General features: G+C 36.5%; 1 protein-coding gene across 2 annotated transcripts in view; it reads left to right on the top strand.

The window, feature by feature from the left end:
* The window catches only part of LRP12 (LDL receptor related protein 12), a 74,028-nt gene extending 61,670 nt beyond the window's left edge, over positions 1–12,358 (top strand). For both annotated transcript variants that reach the window (XM_053559395.1, XM_053559394.1), the window contains 4 exons: positions 35–237; positions 1,847–2,951; positions 5,100–5,232; positions 10,081–12,358. In XM_053559395.1, coding sequence (XP_053415370.1) covers positions 35–237; positions 1,847–2,951; positions 5,100–5,232; positions 10,081–10,947 — 2,308 coding nt within the window. In that variant the 3' untranslated portion in view covers positions 10,948–12,358. The remainder of the gene's footprint in view (positions 1–34; positions 238–1,846; positions 2,952–5,099; positions 5,233–10,080) is intronic.
* Positions 12,359–13,335: the final 977 nt, after the last annotated feature.

Genomic DNA, 13,335 nt, shown 5'->3' with positions numbered 1-13,335 from the left:
TTTAATAGCCATTTTTAATTTTTTTTTATTGTAGTTTTCAAGATTTTGATATTCAAGGGTCCAGAAGGTGCAGCTTGGATTGGTTGACAATAGAAACATACAAGAACATTGAAAGTTACAGAGCTTGTGGTTCCACAGTTCCGCCTCCATATATCTCTTCAGAAGACCACGTCTGGATCAGGTTTCATTCAGATGACAGTATATCAAGAAAGGGTTTCAGACTGGCATATTTTTCAGGTGTGTTTTTAAATGAGAAGAAAGATACTGAACCAAATTCCATGGTATTAATTGTTCAAGTCACTTCAGAGCTGATCTTCTAAACCAGGGGTCCTCAAACTGCGGCCCCAGGGCCACATGAGGCAGTGTGATTGTATTTGTTGCCGTTTTGTTTTTTTACTTCAAAATAAGATATGTACAGTGTGCATAGGAATTTGTTCATAGTTTTCTTTTTAAACTATAATCTGGCCCTCCAGCGGTCTGAGGGACAGTGAATTGGCCTCCTGTTTAAAATGTTTGAGGACACCTGCTCTAAACAATGTCCCTTTAATTATAGACTAACCCCTCAAGGCAGCTGAGACTGAACTGTTAGAAGCTAAAGTTAGATGCTCTAGAACTGAATTTCCAAAAGGTGCTGTATGTAGCTCTAAAAAAATGATTAATTTTATCAATTAAGGTTAATTTTCTTTATAAACATCTTAAATAAATTTATTTAAAAAGTAGCTTTTTTTTCCCTCAAGTGCTTACCTATATTCTGGAAGTTATTTCAGAATGTATTTTGTATGAATTGCCATTGTTTTCATACTTGCAAAGAAAAGACATAATGAATTTCACCTTTATAGATCATAGTCTCAGAAGAAGTTCATTCTTTTGCTTTCTCAAACTGTACCCAGAAAGAGTGACAAGATCACAGAAATTCAGAACATGACTTATGTATATTTCTTGTTAAAAATTTTTTCATCTTTTTACTATTTATATAGTTTTTGAAACACATTTCTGTCACCTCTTTATCAATAAATAAGTTTTTAGTGGAGAAATAACTACTGCCTAACATTATCAATTTGAGGACCGTAGGAATCTAATATTATTTGGTTGTCTTTCCCTCCTTCATTGTTATATATTTAGGAAGGTTCACTAAAGTAATTAGAGTTCTATAGGCACCCCAATTTTTTTCTCTCTTCTGTTTATTTTGGTGAATAAATTTATACCTTTAGCTCAGATCATGCAATATTTTACAGTTGTGCTAAAACAAAATCATAAGATGAAAGTATTATATTATGATTACATGAAACATAAATAGTATAAATTAATCTCGTGATATAATCTTAGCAAAAGTTTGAGTGTTAATAATGTACTTGCAAAATAGACTGATATACATATCAAAATATTGTATCCACATAAATATATAGATAAGAACTAGAAAAGTATATGAAACAATTTGAAAAGATGATCATGGATAAATTATTTTTTATTTTAAAATGTCTATTATTTAATGCTGTCTATACAGCAATTTATTTAAAATTTTTTATGCATCTTATTGACTTGCGTATCTTTTGTTTTACTCAATGTTCTATAGTAAAATAGCTCTCTGCAAGAATAGAATTTGTCCTTTCTCTCTTTAGATCACAATGCAAGGATCTTTATGGACAATAGTCATTTAAGAAATTGAATTGTTGAATTAGTGTGCCAGTACTAATTTTTTATTAGAATTTAACCTGATTTTTAAAGCAAGACTTTCTTTTAACCCTTTGTGCTTAATTAACATTTATTATAAAAATACCACTTGTCTTTTGAGGAGTATGTTTTTTATCATTTCCTTTTTATCTCCCTTCTACACACATCTTCTCAGGGAAATCTGAGGAACCAAACTGTGCTTGTGATCAGTTTCGTTGTGGTAATGGAAAGTGTATACCAGAAGCCTGGAAATGTAACAACATGGATGAATGTGGAGATAGCTCTGATGAAGAGATCTGTGCCACAGAAGCTAATTCTCCAACAGCTGCTTCTTTTCAACCCTGCGCCTACAACCAGTTCCAGTGTCTATCCCGTTTTACCAAAGTTTACACTTGCCTCCCCGAATCTTTAAAATGTGATGGGAACATTGACTGCCTTGACCTAGGAGACGAGATAGACTGTGATGTGCCAACTTGTGGGCAGTGGTTAAAATATTTTTATGGTACTTTTAATTCTCCCAATTATCCAGACTTTTATCCTCCTGGAAGTAATTGCACCTGGTTAATAGACACTGGTGATCATCGTAAAGTTATTTTGCGCTTCACTGACTTTAAACTTGATGGTACTGGTTATGGTGATTATGTCAAAATCTATGATGGATTAGAAGAGAATCCACGCAAGCTTTTGCGTGTGTTAACTGCTTTTGATTCTCATGCACCTCTTACAGTTGTTTCTTCTTCTGGACAGATAAGAGTGCATTTTTGTGCTGATAAAGTAAATGCTGCAAGGGGATTTAATGCTACTTATCAAGTAGATGGCTTCTGTTTGCCATGGGAAATACCCTGTGGTGGTAACTGGGGGTGTTACACTGAACAGCAGCGTTGTGATGGGTATTGGCATTGCCCAAATGGAAGAGATGAAATCAATTGTACCATGTGCCAAAAGGAAGAATTTCCATGTTCCAGAAATGGTGTCTGTTATCCTCGTTCTGATCGCTGCAACTACCAGAACCATTGCCCAAATGGCTCTGATGAAAAAAACTGCTTTTTTTGCCAGCCAGGAAATTTCCATTGTAAAAATAATCGTTGTGTGTTTGAAAGCTGGGTGTGTGATTCTCAAGATGACTGTGGTGATGGCAGCGATGAGGAGAATTGCCCAGTAATTGTGCCTACCAGAGTCATCACTGCAGCTGTCATAGGAAGTCTTATCTGTGGCCTGTTACTTGTCATTGCGTTGGGGTGTACTTGTAAACTTTATTCTCTGAGAATGTTTGAACGAAGGTCAGTATGAAGACAGAACCATAATGATTATGCTTTCTAAGGTAAAAGCAGGTCCAAATATTGAAACAAGTTCTTTTATGTGATTAGCAATATATATTTTTATATATATATATATATTTTTTATAAAGTATAAACCAGTTTATTTCATACCCATTACCTACTTTGTTGTTTTTTTTTTTTTTTTTTTTAGAAACAGAGTCTCACTTTTATTGCCCTTGGTAGAGTGCTCTGGCGTCACAGCTCACAGAACCTCCAACTCCTGGGCTTAGGCAATTCTCTTGCCACAGCCTCGGGAGTAGCTGGGACTACAGGCACCCGCCACAATGCCCGGCTATTTTTTGTTGCAGTTTGGCTTGGCTGGGGTCGAGTTCGAACCTGCTATCCTGGCGCCCTACCCACTAAGCCACTGGCACCGCCCTTAGCAATATATTTTTGTTATATTAGTTTAGAAATGAGCAAAGACTTATTTACGATATGTAAATTAGTGTGAGAACCCCAAGACTCAAAAGGCTGAACACATTACAACTAAATACTCAAGAATTGTAAGAAAAGCCTGTGTATTTACCAGCTCCTGTTTTCAAATTAATCTGTTTCATAGGAATTTTGTAAGTGGCTGCTCTCAGTTGCAGTGTTCTAACCTGTACTTTCATAAATATTAGTTCAATAATTACAGATATTTGGGAACTTACTATGTTCAAAGCACTATGCAAGTGAGTATAAAAATGAATAAAGCGTATCATCACAAGCAATTTACAGTTAGGAAGAAGAAATTGGTACAAGTGCTGTAAGAGCTATAAAACAGTGATACAAAAGTCAGAAACCACCATATCTAAGGAAGGGTAATGGACAGGCTTTACCTGGAGAGGTGCCATTTGGTATGAGTAAAATATAGATAGGGAAAAGCTGTTATGGTTAATAGTCTGGGAAAATACATAGAAGTAGGAATGCTCAGTGTGCTTAGATGGAAGTACATAATTCACTTTATCTGGAGCCTAGGAAGGACTAGACTAGAACACCTGAGAGCCACACTTCAGAGTCCTCAGTTCAATAAGAAGTGGTTAGCCATTAAAGGGTGACCTTCAAGGTGAGTGTGAGAGGCTAAGGCAGGAGGATCACCTGAGCCCAGAAATTTGAGACAAGCTTGGGCAACATAGTACCACCCTAAGCCAAAAATAAAACATGACCTTCCACAAGAATAGTTTTTAGTGTGGTGCAGAGTAAATTGGACATGGAAGAAGTTAATGACAGAGATGTCCCCTAGAAGGCTATTATAGTGACAGTGACCTTCAGTCCCAGGAGAATTACAAATAATAATAGATTTAACAAAGAACTTTACGGGCGGCACCTGTGGCTCAGTCGGTAAGGCTCTGGCCCCATATACCGAGGGTGGCGGGTTCAAACCCGGCCCCGGCTGAACTGCAACCAAAAAATAGCCGAGCGTTGTGGTGGGCTCCTGTAGTCCCAGCTACTTGGGAGGCTGAGGCAAGAGAATCGCCTAAGCCCAGGAGTTGGAGGTTGCTGTGAGCTGTGTGTGCCATGGCACTCTACTGAGGGCCATAAAGTGAGACTCTGTCTCTACAAAAAAAAAAAAAAAAGAACTTTACATACTAGCCAGCTAAGATAATTGAGGCACACAGATGCACATTATCAAAATAAATATTACTGCGTCTGTTTGGGGGACAAATATAAATAGCCAGAAAACTTTTTGCCACATTACAACAAATGAGCACAATGAAGAGCCAGAGGTCTCGAGCTCAAGAACCAACTATTGCAGAAAGTGTATTGGTGACTCATTTCACTCTTTCTTATCTGAAAAATAAATGTGGTGGACTGAAATATCTTCTGAGAGTTTCCAATACTGCCACCTAAAGTCTGAACTCCCCTTCCCTTAAATATTCTTAGGAGTTTAAATACCTAGTATTTTTTTTTTAACCTTTTATAGGAATTTTTCAATTTAGTAAAACTTGGTGATCCAAGGTTCTACTGGTGTAAAATACCATGAGGACAGTAAGCATAATGTGTATATTCAGTAAATGTTAGCTGAACGATTGAATATACTAAGATTCAGATTGTTTTAATTGTTGACAATAAAAAATTACTTTTTGGCTTGCTGTTTTTAACCCTTTTTATTCCTGTCTACTCTCAAAGATCATTTGAAACACAGTTGTCAAGAGTGGAAGCAGAATTGTTAAGAAGAGAAGCCCCCCCCTCTTATGGACAATTGATAGCTCAGGGTTTAATTCCACCAGTTGAAGATTTTCCTGTTTGTTCACCTAACCAGGTATGTTGTAATTTTGATTTTTATTTCAGTACCTCTTTGTGCCTGCATATCTGATAAAGCAAGGACCCTTGACTATGTCTAATTTTTGCAGTCAAATCAAGGATTTAAATACATGGAAAAGATTTGAAATCGTAATTTTTGTTGTATTTTAACAAATACTACAAAATACAAAAGTATTTTTGTGTGGCACCCGTAGCTCAGTCAGCAGGGCGCCAGCCACATACACCGAGGGTGATGGGTTCAAACCCAACCCGGGCCTGCTAAACAACAATGACAACTGCAACTAAAAAAAAGAAAAAAATAGCCAGGCATTGTGGCGGGCGCCTGTAGTCCCAGCTGCTTGGGAGGCTGAGGCAAGAGAATCACTTAAGCCCAAGAGTTTGAGGTTGCTGTGAGCTGTGATGCCACAGCACTCTACCCAGGGTGACAGCTGGAGACTCTGTCTCAAACCCCCTCCCTCAAAAAAAGCATTTTTCATTTCTCTAATTAGGTTGTGCAATTCTTAAGCATCTTACTGTTTAAAATAATTTAGTACTCGGGCGGCGCCTGTGGCTCAGTGAGTAGGGCGCCAGCCCCATATGCCGAGGGTGGCGGGTTCAAACCCAGCCCCGGCCAAACTGCAACCAAAAAAAAATAGCCGGGCGTTGTGGCGGGCGCCTGTAGTCCCAGCTGCTCGGGAGGCTGAGGCAAGAGAATCGCGTAAGCCCAAGAGTTAAGAGGTTGCTGTGAGCCGTGTGACGCCACGGCACTCTACCCGAGGGCGGTACAGTGAGACTCTGTCTCTACAAAAAAAAAAAAATAATAATAATAATTTAGTACATTAAAATTTAAAAGTAGATTTGGAAAATTATTTTCTACTTGAACTGAACATTTGATTAATTCAATAAGGAATACTAAAATGAATGTTGTTAATATATTATAGCATACTAAATGGCCAGTTATAAGTAAAAGTAATTGAAATGAAGTTAACATTTTTACATTACAAGGGGAAGATGCCAAGCTGGATTTTATAGTGTTTAAGAATTTGTATCATTTTCCTATGTGGTAACTTCATTCTTTATTAATATTCCTGAATTCTTTAAATTTCTAAGCATTTTTTTAAATTTCTTTTTCAGTGCTTAAAAATGTACTAGCATTTATTTTAGTCTGACTAAAATGTCTAGATGTGTAAATTCATCTAGACATATTTATAAAAATTGTTTCTAGTATTAGAACTAAGAAAAAATTGTAAACATTGTTTTCCCAGTGATTTAATTTTGTTCAAATGGAAAAACATTTCCTTTTTGGTAAATGAGAATTCTGATTACAGTCTGTCACCTTATTTGAATCTTTTAGGAAATTTTGGTGAGAATTTGTATTTTTAAAACATTTCTCTTGATATAAATTGCTAACTGAGTAATTCAGAAGTTGCACTGATTGAAATTTCTGGTTTATTTATATCGATTGGTCTTATGAGGAAGGTTCCTTTTTTAGTAGGAATTAGACCATGGTTAATTCCACTGTCTCCTACCCATTCCTAAACTCTGTGAGGTTAGAGGGAACACATTCCACACAAGGTTACCCTCACTCCAAAGCCCCTTGCAAATTCAAGGGGCTCCCCAATATCACCCTTATGTTTGATAGTTCATCAAAAGGATTCATAGAACTCACTAAAAGCTGTTTACTCATGGTTACTGTTCACTACAGTGAAACAATACAGATTAAAATCATCCAAAGGAAAAAATGCAGATAGAGTTCATGAAGGTACTAAATATCATTCTACCAGTTGTCTTTTCCCATAGATATAGGAAAGTATTATTCTGTGTACACAGATATGTGGCAATATGTATGGCGTATTACCAACCAGGGAAGCTTACCTAGGTCTTGGTGTCCAGAGTTTTTACTGGGGTTCTATCTCATAGACTTGATTGATTGCACATGTAGCTAATCTCAATCACTGGCCTAGGAGTGTCCAACCTGCAGGCTGCATATAGATTATTTGAGGACTGTTTTGTTTATCTTTGATGTTGGATATCACAAAAAGTGCACACGAACCTTTTCTTTTGCTCATTGGCTTTCATTAGTGTTTCTGTATTTAATGTGTGCTCTTTAACAGCTCTTACTGTTTCAGTGTGCAGCAGAAAAGAAAAAGGGTTGGATACCCCTGCTCTAACCCCTTCAGAGATTGGCCCAAAGCCCCCACCCTGTGTCTCACTGTTGGTGTGGCTAAGAGACTCTGTCCCAAATCACAGTGTTACTAGAGTGGTCCAACACCTCCCCCCACCCCCAGATATTCTCACCTGAATACCTCTGTCAGGAGAGATATTTCACGGGTTTAGAGATTACGTCCCAGAAGCCAAGGATTTGGGTAAGGTTAAATTCTTTACTACCCCATTTTCTAGGGTTATAATTTACCCTTGTGTGGAAATTTTGCTTCAACATTTTAAAGTATGTTTATAAATAGAAAATTACATTTTATTCATTCAATGAGATTGTACTCTCAAATTTGGTAAATTTGTAGTAACAGATTATCAAAATTCCCACGGCAATTTTAAAAAAGAAAAATAATCGTGTAATTTATTATCTCATCAAAATAAAAATGCTTTCTGCTACATGAGCTGAAGAAGTATATAAAATATTCCTAAAACATTCATGTGATTATTATAAATCTAATGTTAGTTTGGCAATCTTTTTTTAATAGACATGTACAATTTTATTTTTTATTTTTTTAGAGACAGAGTCTCACTTTGTCGCCTTTGGTAGAGTGCTGTGGCATCATAGCTCACAGCAACCTCCAGCTCTTGGGCTTAGGCGATTCTCTTGGCTCAGCCTCTGGAGTAGCTGGGACTACAGGCACCCGCCACAACTCCTGGCTATTTTTTTTGTTGCAGTTTGGCCAGGGCCAGCTTCAAACCCGCCACCCTCGGTATATGGGGCCGGCGCCCTACTCACTGAGCCACAGGCGGCACCTCCCTAGTTTGGCAATTTTTTTTTTTTTTTTTATGAGAGTCTCACTTTGTCATGCCCTGGGTAGAGTGCTATCGCATCATAGCTCACAGCAACCTTAAACTCTTGGGCTCAAATGATCCTCTTGCCTCAGCCTCCCAGTAGCTGGGACTACCAGCACCCACCACAATGCCCAGTTATTTTTAGAGCTGGAGTCTCACTGTTGCTCAGGCTGGCCCTTGCCCTTGTGAGATCAGGCAGTCCACCGCTTTGGCCTTCCAGAGTGCTGGGATTAAAGGTGTGAGCCATTGCACCCAGCCCAGTTTGGCAGTCTTTTAATTGTACAGATTTTTAACTAAGTAGAGAGCTTCACATCACTATGACAAACTAAAAGTTAAAGTCAGTATTAAATACAGTAGAAGGTCAACCAACATATGGAGGAGGTTAACATCAGGAACAAGGCTTACTGTACTGATATGTACATGTGGTGCACGTGGAAGGATATCTGAAGAGTCTTTTGTTCATTGCTGCACATGGTAACATAGTGCTCACACAAAGCCTTGCAACTTGAAGCTAATTGGGCATGTGAACTTTTTTTTTTAATTTATAGTTAGGTACCTCAATCGGTGAAAAATCTTACTCATTTGTATAAATTTGGATATCATGTGTGCTGATATCCGTATTTCTTATTAATAATCCCTGCTTTACTATAGCTGGATTTTGAAGTGTTCCTATGATAGGAACATTAGCTTTCCATGAATTGTGTTTGCAACACTATTGGAAAGCACAAACAATGCAAACTCACTCACAAGGAAAGGTAGAGAACATAGGATATCACATCTTTCTTTTCTCTACCTTTCTTTTTTTCTGTGAGGGGAAGGGAAATAGGTATGAGTTTTGACAAAGGGAAACTATCATCATTTGAAGAGGAGAGTATATCCACTCAACATTTTTTCCTGGAAATACAATATTTTAAAAACGAAATGATGAAAGCTGTTGTTACCACGTTTGAATACTCCTTTTTATAACCACTAGGTGGAGCTTAAAGACTATTTCATTTAATGTTCATTTTTTTTAATCATCTAGAAAAAAGATTTTTGTTTCAGTTCAGCGATATAGTTACCTTTCATATCCACTAATTAAAAACATCAGTTTTCAAATAATAATGATAATTTATGGCTAATACTAAACTGTAGAAAATAAAACTTACCTTTAAAGATTGAAAAGAAATCTAAATGTGTAGATACCATTTGGCTGAAAACAAGTTAATATTTTAGCTTTTTTGTTTTCTGTCCTTTATTTTCTGTTTTATGTATTTTATTAAAAATATTTTATTATTCTGTATTATTTTCTGTTTTATATACTTTTTTAAAAATATATTAATTCCTTTGTGACAATATAATTAAATTACCATTCAGTCAACAAATCCTTGAAAACAAACTCTGAGATATAATTTTCACATGTTCTGTAAAGGTTCAGCCTTAGAAATCAAATCTAATTTGTTCTATATTTTTCTTAAATAAAAGGTAAAGGGCCTGGTTTTCACATTTGTTTAGGTCACTTAGCGAATTGTGGTAGAGGTTCTTCTACTTTTCTAGTTACAAAAGTATCAAATAATTTTGTTTTCTAACTTTAGTACAGTCAGGATTGTATTACTCTGTGAGGTTTTGAAACAAAATAGCTATTCTACTTGATATTAAATATCAATGAAATATCAAAATTTTCAAACCCATGAGCAATGATTTAAGTTATAGATTAGATTTGTGAGTGGAGTATACCTGTATAGGTGAAAGAGTTTAATTCATCCTCCACAGACTCTAATAACAAGTAATAGAATTTTTAGCTGCAAAATACTCTTAGTGTAAGAGTGTTTTCATCTTAAAACCTCTATTAGCTATCTTAATATCTTTTCTTAATTTGTAGGCTTCTGTTTTGGAAAACCTGAGGCTAGCTGTACGATCTCAGCTTGGATTCACTTCAATCAGGCTTCCTATGGCAGGCAGATCCAGCAACATTTGGAATCGTATTTTTAATTTTGCAAGATCACGTCATTCAGGGTCATTGGCTTTGGTCTCAGCAGATGGAGACGAGGTTGTCCCTAGTCAAAGTAATGGCAGAGAACCTGAAAGAAATCATTCTCACAGAAGTTTGTTTTCTGTGGAGTCTGATGATACAGACACAGAAAATGAGAGAAGAGATACAGCAGGAGCATCTGGTGGGGTTGCAGCTCCTCTGCCCCAAAAAGTCCCTCCCACAACAGCAGTAGAAGCAACAGTAGGCGCATGTGCAAGTTCCTCAGCTCATAGCACCCGAAGTGGTCACACGGATACTGGAAGGGATGTGACTAGTGTGGAACCCCCAAGTGTGAGTCCAGCACGTCACCAGCTTACAAGCGCGCTAAGTCGTATGACTCAGGGGCTACGCTGGGTACGTTTCACATTAGGGCGATCAAGTTCCATAAATCAGAACCAGAGTCCTTTGAGACAACTTGATAATGGGGTAAATGGAAGAGAAGATGATGATGATGTTGAAATGCTAATTCCAGTTTCTGACGGAGCTTCAGACTTCAATGTGAATGACTGCTCCAGGCCTCTTCTTGATCTTGCCTCAGATCAAGGACAAGGACTCAGACAACCGCATAATGCAACAAACCCTGGAGTAAGGCCAAGTACTCAAGATGGCCCCTGTGAGCACTGTGGTATTGTCCATACTGCCCAGATACCAGAGACTTGCTTAGAAGCAACACTGAAAAATGAAACAAGTGATGATGAGGCTTTGTTACTTTGTTAGGTACTAATCACCTAAGAGAGATTGTATACAAGTTGGAGCAATATCCATTTATTGTTTTGTAACTTTACAATTAAACTAGTTTTAGTTTAAAAACAAAAAAAGATGCAGGGTTATTTCTTATTATTATATATTAGCCTGCATGGTTAAATTTAACTTGTAACTCTATGAACTTAGAGTTTACTATTTTAGCAGCTAAAAATGCATTATGTATTCATATTCAATAATGTTCTTTCATTCGTTTCTAATTGTTTTTATCCTGGTACTGTAGTTCACTGTAGAAACATGGCTGCTGAAACTCGTTTGACTGTCATTATATCTATCCTATGTTAAAAGGTTTGTTTGTACAAAATAGTACCTTATTTTAATTGAAACTTTTATGCTTTTGCCAACACATCTTTTAACAATATATTAGATGTTAAGGCTATTAATGTACCAAAAAAGCCGCTTACACTCACCTATGTTTTTATTTATATAACATTTGTCTCTTACTGAATTTCATCATAATATGAGCTTGTCAAGGGGAAAAAGAAACTTTCTCTAAAAATTTTTCTTATGTTTAACATGCAGTGATGTGAAATATAGGTAGAGTTAGACAAATTAACAAAACAAAACTCTTTTATAGGTTTTCTAATGTTGACTTTAATACTCTAATACAGTACACACCAAATGGTAAAATCCCAAGTCATTTCTTTTTTCATCTCTATTTACTGACAATTTAGCGGATGAAGATATTCTACTATGCATTAAAGCTTGAACTTTATAAATATGTACAAAAGTTGTACAAGTTCCAACTGGTAATGTCTTTCCCTAATACAGGGTTATGCTTGTATTGGACCCCAGGGATTTGCACTAAAATTATATCAAGGTCTCAGACGAGTTTAGTGTATAAGCACTATCACTTTAAATACTATTATTTGCTACCACAGTGACTATATATTTCCATAGCTTGGGCGGGGGGCATTTTTATCTTGAAATTGCTTTGCTGGTTTCGTATTTATTTGTTATATTTAAAAAATACATTATTGTAGAGTGATTCTTTTTTCAATATATTTTATTCATGGGGGATCATATTATAGTCTTGAAGAAAAGAAAATTAAATCATTTGGATCATCCCCCCTTTTTAAGTAGAGTGAATTACAATACCCCCACATATTTTTTTATTGTCAATTCTTGTTTATTTATTCTTTAGCTGTCTATTTTAGTAGTTTGATGATTGAGTATGAAAAATGTATTTGTGTGTGATTATTGCTATTTATTAAATTTTTAAGTACTTTGCTGAATGTCATTTTAAAGCATGTTTGCAGTCTTGTGTATTTGTCGTGTTATGCTGTCAGGAGGAACTGACCAAAATGTTTTAATATGTATCAAAAATTAAAATGATTTTTTTTATTGCCTTGAGGTACTTTTTAAATCAAAAGCTGTTCTTTATTTTTGTTAAATTTTGGTGCATATTCAAATTCAGGCCATAAAATATGTAATGTGTCTACAATAAAAATGAAACTACTTTACCATATAGCAGTGGTTCTCAACCTTCCTAATGCCTCCTAATGCCACAACCCTTTAATACAACTCCTCATGTGGTGACCCCTAACCATAAAATTATTTTCATTGCTACTTCGTAACTGTAATTTTGCTACTGTTATGAATCGTAATGTAAATATCTGAGATGCAGGATGTATTTTCATTGTTACAAAGGGGTCGCAACCCATAGGTTGAGAACCACTACTGTATAGTAAGGTAGTAGTTTATATGAATTCTGGAAGGTAAAATTCTCTTAAAATGTGAATACTGTTTTGCCTTCCAGAAAATAGCCTCTTGAGCAGCGCCTGTGGCTTAGTGGGTAGGGTGCCAGCCCCATATACCGAGGGTGGCAGGTTCAAACCCGGCCCTGGCCAAACTGCAACAAAAAAATAGCTGGGCTTTGTGGCAGGCACCTGTAGTCCCAGCTACTCGGGAGGTTGAGGCAAGAGAATCGCATAAGCCCAGGAGTTGGAGGTTGCTGTGAGCTGTGTGACACCACAGCACTCTACCGAGGGCAACAAAGTGAGACTGTCCCTACCAAAAAAAAAAAAGAAAACTGCCTCTTGATACATCTTGCAAAATGAAGTAACACAGTTCTCTGTTTATATTATTTTCACACTTCAGACCCCTATCTAATATTCTGGAGTAATTTGGATTACCAAGTTAATCTTTAAGTCCTCCTAGTAATATATTATCAAGTACAGGGGTTTTGTTTTTGTTTTCTGGCATATGTTTTGATTTTTTTTAATTAATACATCTTCCTGGTTCAGGCAGTAAAAAGTAAGTTCCTCTTCTACCCCAACACCCATCTTTTAGTTCTCTTTCAAAGAGACACATACTGATGCCAGATTCTTGTTTCTATCTCCA

Source organism: Nycticebus coucang, chromosome 13 (genome assembly GCF_027406575.1).
Source record: "Nycticebus coucang isolate mNycCou1 chromosome 13, mNycCou1.pri, whole genome shotgun sequence".
Classification (NCBI taxonomy): Eukaryota; Metazoa; Chordata; class Mammalia; order Primates; family Lorisidae; genus Nycticebus; species Nycticebus coucang.
Note: the sequence above shows the minus strand (reverse complement) of the source record. Positions and strands in the feature narration are given on the sequence as shown.